A 17,548-nucleotide genomic window follows, 5' to 3' on the forward strand; every position below is an offset into this window, starting at 1 on the left:
GTGAGGAAACTGTCTCTGGTTGTGGAGTCGGAGTTGTCTTCTTTTGAGACTCCTCCGTCAGTGTGCAGAAACTCAGACGCCTGTTGTGTGTGTCCAGCTCGTCGGGAAGCTCTTTGTTCTCTTTTCCTTTTCTTTCGCGAATACTTTCTGATAATGTTGCTGTCTGTGTCTGTGTGGTTCAGAGTTGTCTCTCTGTCACAGGTTTGAATAGTTGAGTGTCTGTCGAGATGCTGCAGAGTTGATCAGAACTGAAAGACATCCGAGTCATTGACACCCAAGATGTGTTTTTATCAGTCTGTTTCCACGTATGCACAGCACGACTCCCTCTCTTCAGGGTCTGCAGCTTTCTGAACTTGAACAGATCAAAATACATTATTTACAGCTATCTACTGTCAAACTAAAGGCAAGAAATGTTTTAAAGGAATATTTCGAGCGTTGGGAGGCGTATCACTGGAAGACACCAGATCCGAGGGCCGTGGTCAGTGAACGTTTCATTGAGGAGATGCAGCGCTCATCATGGCCAATCTAAGAGGCTCAGCTGAGTGTGTGAATGACGCTATCCCCTTGGATCACAGAAACACCATTATCAGGGCACACTGACATCACTCAGCCCTGCACAGCACACCACCGGCCTCCTCCTGCAGCACAGTCATTGTGTTCATCGTTCAGCCCATTGTCTGCACGGGGGCATGCTGGACAATGTCGCCAATCTCTGTCCAAACCATGATCCAACGTTGCTATTGTGAACCCGTCCATTTTCCCACTTAAACCACACAACATGCTGATCCTGTGTGATGAGAGCAGAGGGGGGTTGTTTGGTGTCCGCCGTTCTGCCTGGCACTGGGGTCGGGAATGCGAGGAGGGCACAGATTATTGATCTTTCACTGTGGTGATGGAGGCTTGATGAACAGACATGTGGACAAGCTACAAACACAAAAGCCATGTGACAATGTAAGTGGGTATCACACTGCGGGAGCCCCTGCCTGTGTGCTGTCGGGTCCTTGCTGCTCTTCTGCCTTCAGCCTGACATCAGGATATTGTCTTCACTGACAGGATCACTGAAGCTTTTTTTTTAAGCTGGATTATTTTTTACTTAAAGTGGACAGAGGCTCTTCTGCAGAATGATACAACAATACCAGGCAACTGTGGGATCTTACAAACTTTTACTACAAGACCGTTCCACAAAGATTGTTTTACCAACAATAAGGTGAGTTCATTGTTTTCGGAGAAGCTGAGCACAGGATGTTTAAGCTCATAAAAGTCACCATAAGAACGACCTTTATAAAAATGATTCTATTTGGCACCAAAGTTTGAATTCTTTTTTTGTGTTGTGCTCTGATCATCAACACAAATTCTGCATAATCTCACCAGGTCACTGTGTTTTCGGGCCGGCTGACCCGCCATGACTGAGATGCAGGCATTCTACCACACCGTGCGTCGGCCTGCGGGCCTCTACCTGGAGCCCGCCTTGATGCAGAGACGTGTCCTGGAAGACCAGGTGGAGCTGTGGTGGTTCACAGAGCCACGCCGCTCCTTGCTGTGCTACTGTGCCTCAGTGGCCCTCATTATGGGGCTGGGCCTTGGCGGTGTAAGCCTCCTCTCCACGACCAAGAGCCTGTCCGGAGAGTGGAGACTCGGGGTGGGCACCACCCTCTGCCTCTTGGCCCTCGCTGTTTTGCTCAAGCAGCTCCTCAGCTCTGCCATCCAGGACATGAACTGCGTGCATAGCCGGCGACGCATCGACCTTTTGAAGAGCGGCGGGAGGGCTGACCCGGTGCTGATTCTTGCCGTGGGGTCAGCAGTGATGCTCTGCGGGACAGTGCTTCTCTGCATGGCCACGATTGGCAACCGAGTATACGACAGCAGGGAGATGTTGGTGTCTGGGCTGGTGCTGATGGCTGCTGGGATCGTCATGGCAGTGGCTGTCGTGGGTTATGGTGTGATGATCTACCTTAAGAAGCAAAGGGAGCAGAGGAGGAGGAGGAGGATGAGAATGAGCAGAGCCAGGAGGCTGGGGAGTCGAGCCGCCCTGGTGTTCAATGTCTCAGGGGGACAGACGAGCCAAGTCAGGAGAGAGACGTCCTCCAGCAGGACAAGTCTGATCTGAATGAGCTTAATGTGAAGAGACATTCAGAAAACGTTTTTTTCGTCTGGGAAAGGAAGACAATATGAAATGTAATGTGTGTTCAAGGAAAATAGACATTACAAAAGAGATGTGAAGGATTATCAGCACCACATTGAAGACATCAGAGCTCCTTTGTTCTACTCCTTTTGTTTCCATTATCAAAACAAACTGGCGACTGAGGATTATAGTGTCAGCAATGACTCAGAATTTTTTTTTATTGTCTGAGATTCTCAGAGGTTGAAAATAAATTCAGTAAGTGTTTACATCAAATCAAAGCATCACTGTGTTAGTTGTGTTTTGTGAGTTTCTTTATCACACACTCAAAGAACCAGACTGGCAACTTACATTTTAAAATGAGTAATGGTGGAATTTCAATCAGAATTTATTTATTAATGAATTTCGATATCTTTTCTATCTTTACATTAATACAGTGACATTTCTACCTCTTATACATGTTGCACACTTTCACAATTCAAACATTCAAATAATGTCAAAATGTTTCTCTCCTCTTTTAAAATATCAAAATCTAAATATGAACATGTCAAATCTTGTCGAATCAAGAAGTGGAATCAAGATTTATCATCAGCAGAGCAAGAACAGCTTTGAACTGCAGGGTGCAAATGTGTCATCATGCAACATTTTTGACTTAACAGATCTGTGAGAAAAAAGCAAATTCAACAAACTGCAACTTGTACAGTATATAGGCAGAACGGATTGCAGCACATCCTGTGTGCAGATCATCCTCACTCAAATGAACTCAGTGAAAAGCAGTAACATTTTTCTTGAAATGAAAATAAAAAATAAATCAGAATTCAGAGACACATATTTGTTTTCTTTCTTTTTTTTCCATCTATTCTTTTCTTTAAACTTTCCCTTTCTGTTGTGACATGTTTATATTTTTGATCTGTTTTGGCGTCCAACAGTTAAAGGTTCAGTGTGTAGAATGTAGTGACATCTAGTGGTGAAGATGTATGATGCAGCTTAATACCTCTCACCTCACCCTCCCCTTCCAAAGATGAAAGAGAACCTGTGGCAGCTTTCAGTTGTGATAAAAACTCAAAAGGTGTTTAGTTGGTACGGTCTGGGCTACTGTTAAAAAACATGGTGGCCTCCATAGAGAGGAAATATATGGTATTTAAATACAAATCGCTAAGACTATTTTATGTTCTGCCAATAGAATAGATGGGTGCCATCGCTCCAAATTTACAATCAAGATTTCTCTATGCACAGTGTTTTTTCAAAAGGTGTGTCTATAATGTGTTTCAATAATTAGTAAGTAGTGCATGACTGAAATTAGTCTCCCTTTATCCCATCACCCTATTGTGAACTGCAGATCATCGTCGCTGTCCTCTGTCGCCTCCTCCTGCTCCACTCTCTCTCTCTCCGCCCTGTGTCTCTCACTGGTCTGGATGTAATTGTCCTCGATGAAGCCGTCATCATCTTCATCCTGCCCACTCTCAGCAGTCCCTCTGACCATTCCCATTCTACCCGGCACGTTGCTCGGGTAAGACACATCGTCCTGGCCGTACTGGCTGACCCCATCGGCCTCGTGGAGCAGGGAGTGTCTGTAGCTGGCGATGAAGCGGTGGAAGAGGCGAAGCTTGACAGCCATCACGATGAGGAGGGAGATGGTGAGGACCGTGCCGAGGCCTGCAGCCAGATAGGACCACTCCAGTGACTTTGAGCCCCAATCTGGATCGACTGCCTCTGGAAAAACAGCAGGAAGAAGAATGTACTGCATCGAAGACGGGACAGAGAGGTTGACACCAAAATGCTTCTTGTAAATGAGGAGTTATAGAGCTCAAAGTTCCTCAGACACACTGACTGCAACAGTGGGGGTGATGGTAAAATTACCATCAACATTCCTTTTGTCACTTACTCTGAGTTCCATTAATGTTGCTGTTGGTGGGATCCTCCTCTGCTAGAAGACGCCTCTGAAGACCTCTGTGCTCCACATCAGATACAAAAGCGGGACGGGCCTCAGTGACAGAAGCTCCACAGAGAAACAACAACACAACGATGTTGCAGCTCCACACCCCCATCTCTCCTTCTTGTGGCAAACCCTAAAGAAATAATTTGATCAATAGAGTATATTATTTACGGATATATTGTGTGTACATATTGAGGATCATGAAAAGTGTGCTCGTCTCCAATCTCTTAGTGCAATTGCTTCATAACAAGAGAAGCATTCAACATCAATTATTGAGAGGAGGAAAATTTGTCATTAGTTATGTATATCTTTCTATTATATTATTTGCTTCCTCTGCACGGACTCCGTTGATGCCTAAGCAGCGGGACAATATCGTGACAAGCTCTGATATTATACTGGTCCATGGCTTTGGTCAGTGCTATAGGCTTATTTATGGTTATATCGTAGAATTGGAAGTAGAGTGGCAGCTACCAGCCTCCTCTCTTGTGGAACAGGTTTGTGTCACAATCTCTACATCCCATCAAACATTCCTCTTTCCGAACCTTGTGGTTGTTGTATGTCTATAGTAAGTGCTTTTCCTCTCTGTCTGCCAAGTAGCACAGACAGAGCCTTGCCCTTGCTGCAAGTATCCACTTGTTCTTCTCTCTCCCACGTTTCTCTCCTTTCCAACTCACCAGTCGAAGCAGATGGCCGACCACCCTTAATCTGCCTCTGAACGATCTTTCCTCAGGTTAGACGAGAGGTTTTTTTCTCTCCACTGTCGCCAAGTGTGTCTTTATCAAACTGTTGGGTTTCTCTATATGTCTGTAAAATGTCGACCTTCTCTGTGAAGTGCTTTGAGGTCATGTATGTGTTCATTTTTACACAAATAAAACTGAATTCGCTAGAAATTGCTTGCCGTGATTGAACTTTAATATAAGTCAGAGAAGAAGATAGAAAAGATATTTGTTAAGGTTTTTATTAATATAATAAATTGAGTAGAGTGTTTATCCCTTTGTTATTTCAGGTGCATATTGTTTTTTCTAAATTCACTTGAGTAAAGGCTCTGAATACGTCGTCTTCCACCACATGAGATTATAAGATGTTGAGATCAAGGGATTACCGTTTTATTAGAAATAATAAGTAAGGGGTTAAACACATAAAAAAGTAATAGAACTATGATATATATATCACTAACTAGCCAATAGTGACTTCTCGTCTGCCACAGGAAAGTACATGATCACAAACCCTTTGACATAAACAAAAATAAACTTTGTGATCAGCTGTATTTTACACAGAAGCTGTCACATGATGTTGAGGAGTTGCCCTTATGAACTTTTCTTAACTAAAGTCCTCGACTGCTTACTGGTTAACTTTAATCATAGACTCACACATGTTATGTTGATCGTCCTGTATTGGAATGTCAGACAGTATATCCACACTTTGTGTCTTTATTCTAAATAACACACACAGCTAATATAAGAAGTAGGTGGTAGTGTGATAATGGCCGTGCTTGAGGTCATTTGACTTCTGAAACTCTTTCACACACATTGCAGAGCAAATCGTAGTATCTCTAAGTTGTCACTTCACACAATCCACAGCAACAAGTAAAAAACGTCTAAAACAGCTCACCTGTGTGTTGTCCTACAGAGATGGTGTTTCCCTCCTCGACGTCTGACTGGTGTTTTGTCTTTTTCTTCAACTCCTGCTGAAAAAAATTAACAACCTGCTGGGGCAAAGGTTGCAGGACAAGCCATAATGTCACCCTCCTCGCACATGCCTTTAAGACTGAGATGTTAATGAGTGACTTTATTGGGTTTGTCATTATTCCTCGTTTGTAACTTAGATCGCGGGTTAAAAAAAAAGAAAAGAAGATTATTATTATTATTTTAGTTATCTAAGAGATGTCAGTGGAAGTTATTACAAATTTGCAAAGCACTCGAGAGCGCCTGCATGATGAGATGTTGCATCTGTTCTCTGAGACCAGATAGTGGCAGTGTAATCACATCAGACGTGAAGCATGAGCACTCCATGCTGCCAAAGGCATCCGTTTATTTATCAGATTTTACAGAATATCGATGTGGTAACAAAATATATAAAATAAAAGAAAAACTCTGGCTTAACTGAGCTGACAGAAACTCATTTTTTCTATTTGTTGGGGTGGGGATGGGGGCTTGTTTGGTTCTGCTGCTTATTTTAAACTGTGAAGACTATTTCTTCTGGTGATAATTTATAAGGAGCCCACTTCAAAGATCATATAATGTGATGTCTAGTTCATTGTTATATGTTTGTTTGCTTTAAATATATGATGTCATGTATGATGACTCACTCCTTGACAATAACAACATTTGAGACCAAAACTCTGTCTGACCATACTTTCACATTTTTCTCTCATAAAAATACCTTTTTTAAGCACTTTCCATTTAAATCACCAGCTCAATGATGGTGTTTGAATAAAACCATTGTATGATTCCCGGTGGCCCCAGTGTCATTTATTATCGATGCACTTCCAAGCAGCTCTCAGCCGATCCCTCTTTATGGACATTCAACTGGGAGAGGTCTGGAAGTCATGTGCCTTTAGAGAATATGACACGAATATGACAAGAATTATGACACTGAGAGATGGATAATCATCAGCACTTCAAACACATTAAACTTTTTATCTCCAGGAAAAGTGCTGCCACCCGTGAGCACTTAATAGTGGACCTACATTTCTCAAGCTCATCTTAAAATATGATAAACGCTAACGCTACATAATGGATTTCTCTTCAATCTTTTTGTAAGAAGTGAAGGAGAAAACAATTCCTGTGCACAGAGGCAACATCCTTAGGGCAATTTGACCCTAACCCTAACCCTTTCCTCCTTTTTGAAAGCTGAAATACAATTTTGAGCTGTGCAAATTTAACAAGACTTTTTAGTATTAAGAAAAAGTGCATAATTCTACTTAACTGGTGTATGATCCCTTAATTTCCTGCTAAATCAGCTCCAAATCAATGCAAATTGCAAGAGATTAGAGACTGATTTGAAATGGCTTTTGAGACATGTTGATCATATTAGCTCCAAAAAAATTCATTGACTTCCATTTTCAGACGTTACGTTTGTTGCATAATGAGTAGTTTTGAAAAGCTCCTATTGGGAAATGTTCACTGGTCTCCCTACAAGGTGTTTGGCTTCAGAAAAAGAAACAGACACAACGTGCATGTTCTGCACACAACCAGTTCCATTTAACTCTTCCTGTCACCCATCTAACACATTACCACAGTGGCCTTTTAAAACCCTTCTCCTCTTACATTCAAGTACAATAGATTTTAATGGATGTTCCACAGTCAAGTGTGCTTGTACTCCAGGCAAACATGACTCACCCACTTTGCAGATGAATGCTGTCAGACTCAGTTTAAATTTTTATTAAAATCCTAATGCATTGTTCTCATAGTCGGGACTTTAACTGAGTCTCACAAATTGTGCAAAAATCGAAGCAGGTTTGTCGTCACTGTTGTCCCTTTTTTTTCCCTGTTGGAAAAGAGTTCCAGCGATGCTGCTGAATGTTTCTCTGCAGAGAAAGATTAGGAATTCACAGCAGCAGCGGCTCTGAACTGACTGACTCTAAGTCTCACTGAACCATCTAATCCTTTTCTCTTAAACTCTTCAACCGGCATCACGGCGTTAAAGAAATGGAGGAACGGAGAAATCCTGCATGATCGGAGCTGCTGAGTCGGATCACACAAACACATCTGCAACAGTGGAGACACTCGTAGAACAATGCAAGAAAGCAAAGCCATTAAAGCCATTGGAGGAAAAATGTGACCAAGTCCTGTCACAGCTAAGAATAAGCAGGACTCAACTGGAAAAGTTCAATAATAAGAATAGAGATAAAAGACCAGGCATATCCAGTTGGAAAAAAGTGTATTTTAAGGAGAGACCTAAAAGCGGACACCGTCTCAAACAGCCTTATTTCATCAAGTTCTTTCGAGAGTCTAGGGACCATGATGACAGCAGACCCTTGCCTGATGGTGGCAAAGCTTCGCAGGGGTGAATAGGAGAGTAGAGGATCAGAGATATAACCTGGAGCCAGACCATGAAGAGCCTGAAAAGTAGTCAATACCATTTTTAAATCAATACTAAAACCTACAGGGATCTAACGTAAAAAACGATAAAAGAGGCACGATGTGATCTTATCTCTTACTCACAGTTAAGCCTCGCAGCTGAATTTTATACAGACTGTCGTTCTGCTTTTTTCTTAGTAAGACCAGTGAAAAGGCTTTTGGAGTGATCAAGGCTCGATTTAATAACAGCATGTCCGCTCATTTCTGCATCACTAAAATTTCTAATGGATTTGAAGCCTCAAAGAAGAAAAGCAGGCAGGGACAGGTAATAGGCGAAGTCAGCGAGTCTGACAGTGGCCGATTTCAGGCAGGAAAAACAGGACAAAAGGCAGATTGTATTCAGAAATACAAATATTGATTGGAAAGCACAATAGACAGTCTGGTGGCAGAGCAAAGATGGTATAGAATAAATATAGAAGTGTTATGGATACGTTATGGATCGTGACCGAGCTGAACAGCTCAGACTTTACAGTGCTTTTTGTAAAACACATAATCCTAAACAGACATGCCCCTTCGTACCTGTCTGATCGGCTCCTTACTCTTTTATTCCATCCTATCCTCTTTGCTTTCAGAATATGGACAGTGAAAATACATATGCTGGCTGAATGACCTCGTGTGTCTGACTCTGAGGCCTTTATATTAAACTTAAACATGCGTCTTCGTGCCCTCCCTTAGCTGCCTTTTCTCTTCAGCTAAAGGCCTGTATCTGTTACATTTCTCCTACTGGTCTGGCAAAACTTTAATCAAGGTATTGATATGCACGGCAGAATCCGTTTTCCTGCAGACAAGATTAAACTTCCTGGAAACCTCTGCATCTCTCCCACCATCTGTTCGTTTGTTCCCTCAGACATATGGAGATTTTAATGGCACCTGAACATACTCTCAAAGAATATCTGTGTCTCTCCATTCTGGGGGAAGGTTTTTTCGGGGGGGTTAACCCTTTACAGATTGTAAAGCCCATTGAGACACATTTGTGTATTGTCTTATTTGGTAACACAAATGACTTGATTTAAGACATAATTGCGGTACATCTTTTGAGCAGTTTCATCATTAAGAGTTTTCTTGTTGTTAATCAATTCTCTTTTTCATTTAGTCGGTATTCTCTTGCTCAGGCTGCACAATGTTTGCACAGAAGGTGTCATCACATGTCACCTACTTTAAATAATGGATCATTGTTCCTTCTTATCTTTAGTGTCTCCGTTCAGGCACATCAGCTTCACTCAAAACCCATCAGCAGTAACTGTAGCAACCAAGGTAGCACTGACCATACCAGATGTTCGCCAGAGCGTTAAATGGAGGACGTCACAGCCTTGTAAAGAAGACTTTCTTTCATTGTCCTCTGGGACAGAAGAAAGCAAGATATATTATATGATACCTGGGTTGAAATACTCTCTTTTCAGAGAACAGCTTCAGATTAGAGGAGGCATTTAAATTTGTTTACTCTTTAATTAAGTTTCTCTTTGCGTAAATGCGTCAATAAATGCGTCCGTTTGAGATGTCTTGGTCTCCTGATGCTCCTTCTGGCAGCGAACACTATTTCAGTTTTAGATTTTATTTGTGTGAGCAGCATGTGCGTCAAAATCCAAATCTTTAATGCAGCTCACAAGTTGAGGTGTAACTTGTTTGTTGCTGCTCCATCATTTGTTGCCCTTGCATCTGCTGTTATCATTGCACAAGTCCACCTTTGGCGTTAAAGAAGCCAATTATATTCATTCTCCTCCAAGAAGATGCAGGAAATTGTATCAATCACTGAAAGGGCTAAATTTCTGCGTCATAATAAGATTTAATCTTTTGATTAAAAATGCATTGATGCTCTTTCAAGAATTGTGAATAAATCAATCTCTATATTCCTAGAATGAGTTGAAAAACCACACCATGAAGAGACGTTGTGTGGAATATAAACTGAAGGCTCGGTCTTGGTTTCCTCTGTGAAAGGTGGGTACAGCTAGAGACTCTGGACACCTTTGTCCACACATGTACAGAAATTGGAATCGTCAACATCCCTCCAAACATTTGACAGATATAACCGTTTTAGGTTTTGTAGTATTTTATAGGTAAAGGTAACTTGTATACACACTTGTGAACATATTCTTAGATGAGGCCCTTTATGGTGTACTTGAAAGTTTTCATCTTTAAAGCACATTTAACACTGCTGAAATGGGAATACAACATTTAAATCAGCAAATTTTCCTTTTTTACAAATGCACAAGTGAAATTGAATTGCAAGTTCTTCAGTAGGGAGAAATCACAGAGTGTTCGTGGGGACACAGAAACGCAGCTGTCTTGTTGTTTTTTCTCTATACATTATGTAATATTATACTGACATTTCTGACACTTAGTGTTTTGATATGAAGATGAAAAATATCCACCAGAATGTTTATGCGTTACTATGCATTGTGCTATCAATTCTGCAGCAGCAATGCAGAAGCTGGTTGGTGATGTTTGTTTTTTCAAGGAAGTGCAGGAACACTGTTAAAATCTCTTCTCAGTACGCTGGACCACAGTGTCACAAACGTCTTAGATGTTGGGCTTTTAACTGTACAGACATTTTCAGTGTCTTCCAAGACTGCAAATTTAACTATTACAGAAACAGTTTGGTTTCCTTGTTCTGTAACCTTGATGAACGGAATGTCATGAGACACAGCCACAGTGGCCCCATATGACCAATTGTGAGCCACAATTGGTTCTGTCATTTTGTTGTCAAAAACTTGAATAAATCTCTCCCCGGTTAGACCAGTTCCCCAAAGGTTGAAGCCAAAGCACCCCGACTGACTTATGATTGGTCCATTGCTGCCACGGCTCCATCCCCCGATCACTACTGCGCAGACTCTGCCTCCAAATGTGCAAGATGGCAGCGTTTGTATCCAAGGGTATTCAAGCTTTATTTCTGGATAGTTGGGGGAAGTGGAGACACAGTGACCATCTTGATATACATTGTGTCACAACAGTCCATGGTTCAGACAGCAAACTTGTTAACTCAGTAACATTTGTTCAGCAACAATAGACCCTTTTCACTGCAACCACTTTGACATGAAATCACATTAATTAAGGTTGTGCTCTATTTAGATGAAGCCTTTAAGCCACGATACTCTTCTCGGTTTTGGTTTGTGCTAGATAAAGGGGAAGTAGTTCTCCGGCACAATCATCATCCAGTGTCAGAGTCAGATAGACCCGATCATTCACCCCAGCCTCCACCACCACGTATTACATGGAGGTTTACAAGTTATCCCATGTCAGATGAACACAAACATGAATAATTTCGGTGATGAGGTTCTCATCACACTGTTGATCCTCTTCACAAATCCCTGGGTCCCTGTGAGCAGAATGTATGCAACAAAAGAGGGAGTTGTTGCAGGCTCAGCTCTTGTTCTTGGTTTATCCCCCGCATCTACCCCGGACGCACGTGGAGCCGTCCATCCTGAATGCAAGCCGGAGCACAACTCTCGCCCCTCCACATTTGTTGCCCTTGCATCTGCTTTAATCATTGGACAAGTCCATCTTTGGCTTTAAAGAAGCCAATTATATTCATTCTCCTCCAAGAAGATGCAGGATGACTGTTTTCCGTTCATAAGCGGACAATTGTGCTGAAACACCTTGGCCACGAGAAGGATAGAAATTCAATGACCCGAGGCATTAAGAGTTCAGAGCCTTCCTAGCGTGTGATTGTGTTGTTCTCAGCAATCGATAGTGGTTATTTTTATAGTCTAAGATAATATTTTCTCCGCTCAATCGCACAATCACCCAGGGTCACAGTCCTTCCCTGGCAACAAAATGTGCTTCCACATGAACTGGCTCTCTTGACCTCTGGTCTGCTGGTCCCATTATTTTGAAACAAGTGACTCTGGCTGAACCTACGATTGACTCTCCACCTTCACACTGGTGACGGTGGCTGTGAAGCATCTCTGAAACAGGCGCTCAGGGTCCGGCGGCTGGTTTTCACAGTCCAGCTTCCTTGAGAAGTGTTTCCTGAATCCCTGCGGACCAGAAGAACAGGTCGCCCTCGAATGGCTGGACCCCTCGCTGGCATCTCCTTTGGAAAGCAAGCGGATGACAGCACAAATGTAAAAGTTGTGAAATCACTTACATCCTGAACGAAAAAGGAAAAATGGTATTTAAATCATGAAAATGCTGCTAGTTGCAAAGATTGCTCTGTAATCAGGACTTTCCGGAGGTCCTCGTCCAACTCTAATTGTGACCTTAAGACAGTCTAGACTCACACTAACCTGGTACCCTGAGGGGCAGGCCGTTGTCAAGACGACTGGGTTTGGAGGCGATGAAGAGGTAGCAGAGGACACACACCGTGATGAGAAAGGCAAGGAGGACCACCGCTGCAATGGACAGACCAACCAGTGCTCCGATACTGAGAAGAGAGGAGAGGAGAGGAGAGGAGAGGAGAGGAGAGGAGAGGAGAGGAGAGGAGAGGAGAGGAGAGGAGAGGTTTAAATTGTTTTCTTGACAAATAAAAGAATACAAAAAGACGAAAGATCAAATCTAATCAGATGTTTACATCTTCACACATGCACACACAGGTATAGAAATAAACAAAACTAAATGAGGGGATTTACATCAGCGAGAGGAAGGTTTTAATTTCTAGAGCCAAGAAGACAAAAAGTAAAGAAAGCGGCAATTTCAGGAAATTCTTAAACTTATACTGATCAGAGCAGAATGAGTTACCACTGCAGCAGCTCCCATTAAATGACAAAATGAGTAAAACAAAAAAGAAAAACCATGAAATCAATTAAAGAGGAAACGAGAAACTTTGTTGTCCAAAGTAAAGGTCTCTTACCTCAGCCACCACATGTATCCGTACTCATAAGGGAAGAAACTGTTGGGATCATCGCAGCAGTATTTAACATCATTGAAGCCGCAGCAGAAGACAGCGGCAGCGGCGTTTCCAGGTTTGGGGCAGGAGAAGCTGTCCACGAACGCACCGTCAGTGCTGTGGTAACTGCTGCAGTCAGCGCTCATGGTTACTCTCACACACACACAGAAAGACAGAGCGAAAACCAAAAACACCGGGGTCCGTGGACTGAGGCGGAGAACAGATCACACCATCATCACATCCTCAGAGAGAAGTGCACTTCCACCCGCGTGTCTCAACATACGCTGCGTGAATGAGCCGCACAGTACACGGACGGAGGAGGAAAACTTTCAGTCTGCCTGGCGCTCTCTCTCTCCCTCCACCTCCATATGAATATACCCATATGTATGTATATATGAATATGTAAGGAGCTATACCTATACAAATCTCTCCCTCTGTCTCTATATATTCACATGTATGTATTTATGTATAGGTTTATACAAATATATATGGAGACATGCAGAGGGAGAGAGGGAGGTATATACACATATTATTTACATTTACAAGTATTTATTAATGTGTGTGTGTGTGTGTGTGTGTGTGTGTGTAGGTGTGTGTGTGTGTGTGTGTGTGTGTGTGTGTGTGTGTAAATTCCTATATATGAGTATGTATGAACATATAGTAATTACAAATGTTCATATACATCATCATTTGACCAAGGAGAAGCAGTTCCAGTCAGCACAAAAAAGATAAGTGTGATATGAATTTAGTATTATGTCTATTTACAGTCCTTTCAGTCCAGTCAATGATATTTTTTTCTGACCTGGAGGACCCCCCCACTGTGATAATGAAGGTGGACCATGATTTACTTTGTCAGTTTTTCTTATTCCTATGGGCGGAATGTAGAAAAAAGGCTAGTATGCAGTTCTTGTCTAGACCATTATGATGAAAGCAGAGACGAGATTAGAATTTGATTTATGTGATTTGATCCTTCCCAGTGGTGCGGTGCAGGAACATGCAGGTGCGTCCATTTTTCTTTCAGCAACCACTGAAAACAAGTGAGCCCTTATTCCAGCCCATTTTTTTAAATCAAATAAATAAATAAGTTGGCATGTTGTGCAGTTTATGATCAAATCTTGATTATGTGGATGCCTCAAACAACTTGCACAGATAATATCATGAGATGTAATGCAGCAAAAGCATTCATACTACAGTACACCCACTTAGGTGTTTATGCTTTCTCTCTTCTCAGGATTGTGTGGGTCTTTGATTGACATTTTCCCTCCCTGCTACACCCTTAAACAAGTATTATAATATGTGAGGGTCCAATTCCTCAGTGCATAAGATTATCCCCTACATTGTAATTGTAATTTCCCATGCAGGATCAAAAACGTTGTTCTTATCACACTGATGCATGTTCATGTCTTCAATAATAAATTATTTGATATAATAACTAGAGTTCAGACAGAAAACTCACATTCAAATGTGTATTACAACAGTAGAAAATGTTAGTGTTAGCATCTAGTCTCCAACCTCATCACTCCCCCAGATGAGTACACAGACATGATGGGAGCAAATGTATACTACCTACAGGTGAATGCCGGGGAGGTGGAGGGGATGACGCAACTGGCAGCAATGCTGACTCGGCAGCGGGGGCGAGCAAAGAGAAATTTTCTCATCTTACATAGAACGACTATTGGGATTGATGTGTACTATAGATAATTGTGGAGAGTGAGTCGTGTCACATGAGGTATGTCAAATGATTGGAGAAGCGCAGCTCGAGGTGGAACCGTCACCTTATCGTGGTGGAGAGGTTTGCGTGTCCCTGTGAACCTGAGGGCTGTGTTGTCTGGAGCCTTGTGCTCCTGGTAGGGTCTCTCATGGCAGAGTGGTCTCAGGTGAGGGGCCAGACTAAGAATGGTTCAAAAAGCCTCAATGAATATCGAAAAAAGAGGAGATGGGACCCGGCCCGGAGGAAGCCCGGGGCCCCCGTCTGGAGCGAGGCCCAGACGGAGGGCTCGATTGGGAGCGCCTTGTGGCCGGGTTTGCCACGGAGCCCGGTCGGGCATAGCCCGAACAAACTACGTGGCACCCCCCCTCTCTTCATCTCATGGGCCCACCACCTGTGGGAAGACCCGTTGGGGTCGGGTGCGCAGCCACATGGGTGGCAGCGGAGGTCAGGGGTCTCGACGGACCAGACCCGGGCGGCAGAAGCTGGCTCTGGGGAAGTGGAACGTCACCTCGCTGTGGGGAAAGGAACCGGAGCTTGTGAGGGAGGTGGAGCGCTATCAATTAGATCTGGTGGGGCTTACCTCCACGCACAGTCTCAGCTCTGGTACCGTACTCCTGGATAAGGGTTGGAATCTATTCTTCTCCAGAGTTGCCAAGGGCGTGAGGCGCCGGGCGGGTGTGGGGATACTCATAAATCCCCGGCTGAGCGCCGCGGTGTTGGAGTTTACCCCGGTAGACGAGAGGGTCGCCTCCCTGCGCCTAAGGGTTGTAGGGGGGAAAACTCTGACTGTTGTTTGTGCGTATGCACCAAACAGCAGCTCAGAGTACTCAGCCTTCTTGGAGACCCTGAATGGAGTCCTGTATGGGGCTCCAGTAGGGGACTCCGTAGTTCTGCTGGGTGACTTCAACGCCCACGTGGGCAACGATGGAGACACCTGGAGAGGCGTGGTGGGGAGGAACGGCCTCCCTGATCTGAACCCGAGCGGTCGTTTGTTATTGGACTTCTGTGCTAGTCATGGATTATCCATAACAAACACCATGTTCGAACATAAGGGTGCTCATAAGTGTACCTGGTACCAGAGTACCCTAGGCCGAAGATCAATGATCGATTTTGTGATCGTGTCATCTGATCTGAGGCCGCATGTTTTGGACACTCGGGTAAAGAGAGGGGCGGAACTGTCAACCGACCACCATCTGGTTGTGAGTTGGATCAGGGAATGGGGGAAATTTCCGGATAGACCTGGTAAGCCCAAACGAGTAGTGCGGGTGAACTGGGAACGTCTGGAGGAGGCCCCCGTCCTAGGTATCTTCAACTCACACCTCCGGCGGAGTTTTTCTGGCATTCCTGTGGAGGTTGGGGGCATTGAGCCGGAGTGGGCGGTGTTCAAAGCCTCCATTGCTGAAGCTGCGGCGGCTAGCTGTGGCCTCAGGGTCTTAGGCTCCTCAAGGGGCGGTAACCCTCGGACACCGTGGTGGACAGCGGTGGTCAGGGAAGCCGTCCGATTGAAGAAGGAGGCCTTCCGGGATATGATATCCTGGAGGACTCCTGACTCGGTTGCTGCAGCAGCTGCTGCCGTGTCGGAGGCTAAGCAGCGGGTGTGGGAGAAGTTCGGAGAGGCCATGGAGAAACTACGGATCAGCTCTTCACTCTCGCAAGGATCCTGGAGGGGGCCTGGGAGTATGCCCATCCGGTCTACATGTGTTTTGTGGATCTGGAGAAGGCGTATGACCGGGTCCCCCGGGAGAAACTGTGGGAGGTGCTGCGGGAGTATGGGGTAAGGGGGTCTATCCTCAGGGCCATCCAATCCCTGTTCTCCCAAAGCGAGAGCTGTGTTCGCGTCCTCGGCAGCCAGTCAGTTTCGTTCTCAGTGGATGCTGGTCTCCGCCAGGGCTGCGCCTTGTCACCAATCCTGTTTGTGATATACATGGACAGGATATCGAGGCGTAGTCGTGGTGGGGAGGGGTTGCAGTTCGGTGGTCTGAGGATCTCGTCACTGCTTTTTGCAGATGACTTGGTCCTCATTGGATCATCGGCCTGTGACCTTCAGCACTCACTGGATCGGCTGGTGGCCGAGTGTGAAGCGGCTGGGATGAGGATCAGCACCGCTAAATCTGAGGCCATGACTCTTAGCAGGAAACCGATGGATTGCTTACTCCGGGTAGGAAATGAGTCCTTAGCCTAAGTGAAGGAGTTCAAGTACCTCGGGGTCTTGTTCGCGAGTGAGGGTACTATGGAGCGTGAGATTGGCCGGAGAATCAGAGCAGCGGGGGCGGTATTGCGTTTGCTTTACCGCACCGTTGTAACGAAAAGAGAGCTGAGCCGCAAGGCAAAGCTCTCGATCTACCGGTCGATCTTCGTTCCTATCCTCACCTATGGTCATGTGGGCTGGGTGATGACCGAAAGGACGAGATCGCGGGTACAAGCGGCCGAGATGAGTTTTCTCAGAAGGGTGGCTGGCGTCTCCCTTAGGGATAGGGTGAGAAGCTCAGCCATCCCTGAGGAACTCGGATTAGAGCCGCTGCTCCTTTACTTAGAAAGGAGTCAGCTGAGGTGGTTCGGGCATCTGGTAAGGATGCCTACTGGGCGCCTTCCTTGGGAGGTGTTTCAGGCACGTCCAGTGGGGAGGAGACCTCGGGGAAGACCCAGGACTAGGTGGAGAGATTATATCTCAACACTGGCCTGGGAACGCCTCAGGATCCCCCCGTCAGAGTTGGTCAATGTGGCCCGGGAAAGGGAAGTCTGGGGCCCCCTGCTTGAGCTGCTCCCCCCGCGACCCGACCCCGGATAAGCGGACGAAAATGAGCATAAGCATCGCTCCATTTACTGCCCTGTAGTTGATGCCTTCAAACAGAAGTGCAGTTTGTGACCACATATATTT

General features: G+C 44.6%; 3 protein-coding genes across 3 annotated transcripts; 1 reads left to right on the plus strand and 2 right to left on the minus strand.

Moving 5' to 3' along the window:
* Positions 1 to 224: 224 nt before the first annotated feature.
* On the plus strand, positions 225 to 2,400 carry LOC133967831 (transmembrane protein 125-like). The gene is made up of 2 exons (XM_062403492.1): positions 225 to 1,207; positions 1,372 to 2,400. The coding sequence occupies exon 2, from the start codon at positions 1,403 to 1,405 to the stop codon at positions 2,105 to 2,107; it is 705 nt and encodes a 234-aa protein (XP_062259476.1). The 5' UTR covers positions 225 to 1,207; positions 1,372 to 1,402; the 3' UTR covers positions 2,108 to 2,400.
* LOC133967833 (uncharacterized) lies at positions 2,308 to 5,781 on the minus strand. Its single transcript, XM_062403493.1, has 3 exons — positions 5,667 to 5,781; positions 4,005 to 4,188; positions 2,308 to 3,832 (listed from the first exon to the last, which is right to left on the minus strand). The coding sequence occupies exons 2-3, from the start codon at positions 4,165 to 4,167 to the stop codon at positions 3,438 to 3,440; spliced, it is 558 nt and encodes a 185-aa protein (XP_062259477.1). The 5' UTR covers positions 4,168 to 4,188; positions 5,667 to 5,781; the 3' UTR covers positions 2,308 to 3,437.
* A 4,401-nt stretch (positions 5,782 to 10,182) lies between these two features.
* LOC133968689 (protein shisa-like-2A) lies at positions 10,183 to 13,209 on the minus strand. Its single transcript, XM_062404865.1, has 3 exons — positions 12,924 to 13,209; positions 12,361 to 12,497; positions 10,183 to 12,167 (listed from the first exon to the last, which is right to left on the minus strand). Exons 1-3 carry the CDS (start codon positions 13,103 to 13,105, stop codon positions 11,989 to 11,991), a joined length of 498 nt encoding a protein of 165 aa, XP_062260849.1. The 5' UTR covers positions 13,106 to 13,209; the 3' UTR covers positions 10,183 to 11,988.
* Between the last annotated feature and the right edge of the window lie 4,339 nt (positions 13,210 to 17,548).

This window comes from Platichthys flesus, chromosome 14, assembly GCF_949316205.1.
Source record: "Platichthys flesus chromosome 14, fPlaFle2.1, whole genome shotgun sequence".
Taxonomy (NCBI): domain Eukaryota; kingdom Metazoa; phylum Chordata; class Actinopteri; order Pleuronectiformes; family Pleuronectidae; genus Platichthys; species Platichthys flesus.

Bases quoted from the DNA above. Each gene is read 5' to 3' on its own strand.
- LOC133967831 (XM_062403492.1), top strand. From the start codon at position 1,403: ATGACTGAGATGCAGGCATTCTACCACACCGTGCGTCGGCCTGCGGGC.
- LOC133967833 (XM_062403493.1), bottom strand. From the start codon at position 4,167: ATGGGGGTGTGGAGCTGCAACATCGTTGTGTTGTTGTTTCTCTGTGGA. The intron at 3,833-4,004 runs GTAAGTGACAAA...CTGTTTTTCCAG, and splicing joins CAACATTAATGGAACTCAGA to AGGCAGTCGATCCAGATTGG.
- LOC133968689 (XM_062404865.1), bottom strand. From the start codon at position 13,105: ATGAGCGCTGACTGCAGCAGTTACCACAGCACTGACGGTGCGTTCGTG. The intron at 12,498-12,923 runs GTAAGAGACCTT...CTCTCTTCTCAG, and splicing joins GGATACATGTGGTGGCTGAG to TATCGGAGCACTGGTTGGTC. The intron at 12,168-12,360 runs GTTAGTGTGAGT...TGCTTTCCAAAG, and splicing joins CCTGCCCCTCAGGGTACCAG to GAGATGCCAGCGAGGGGTCC.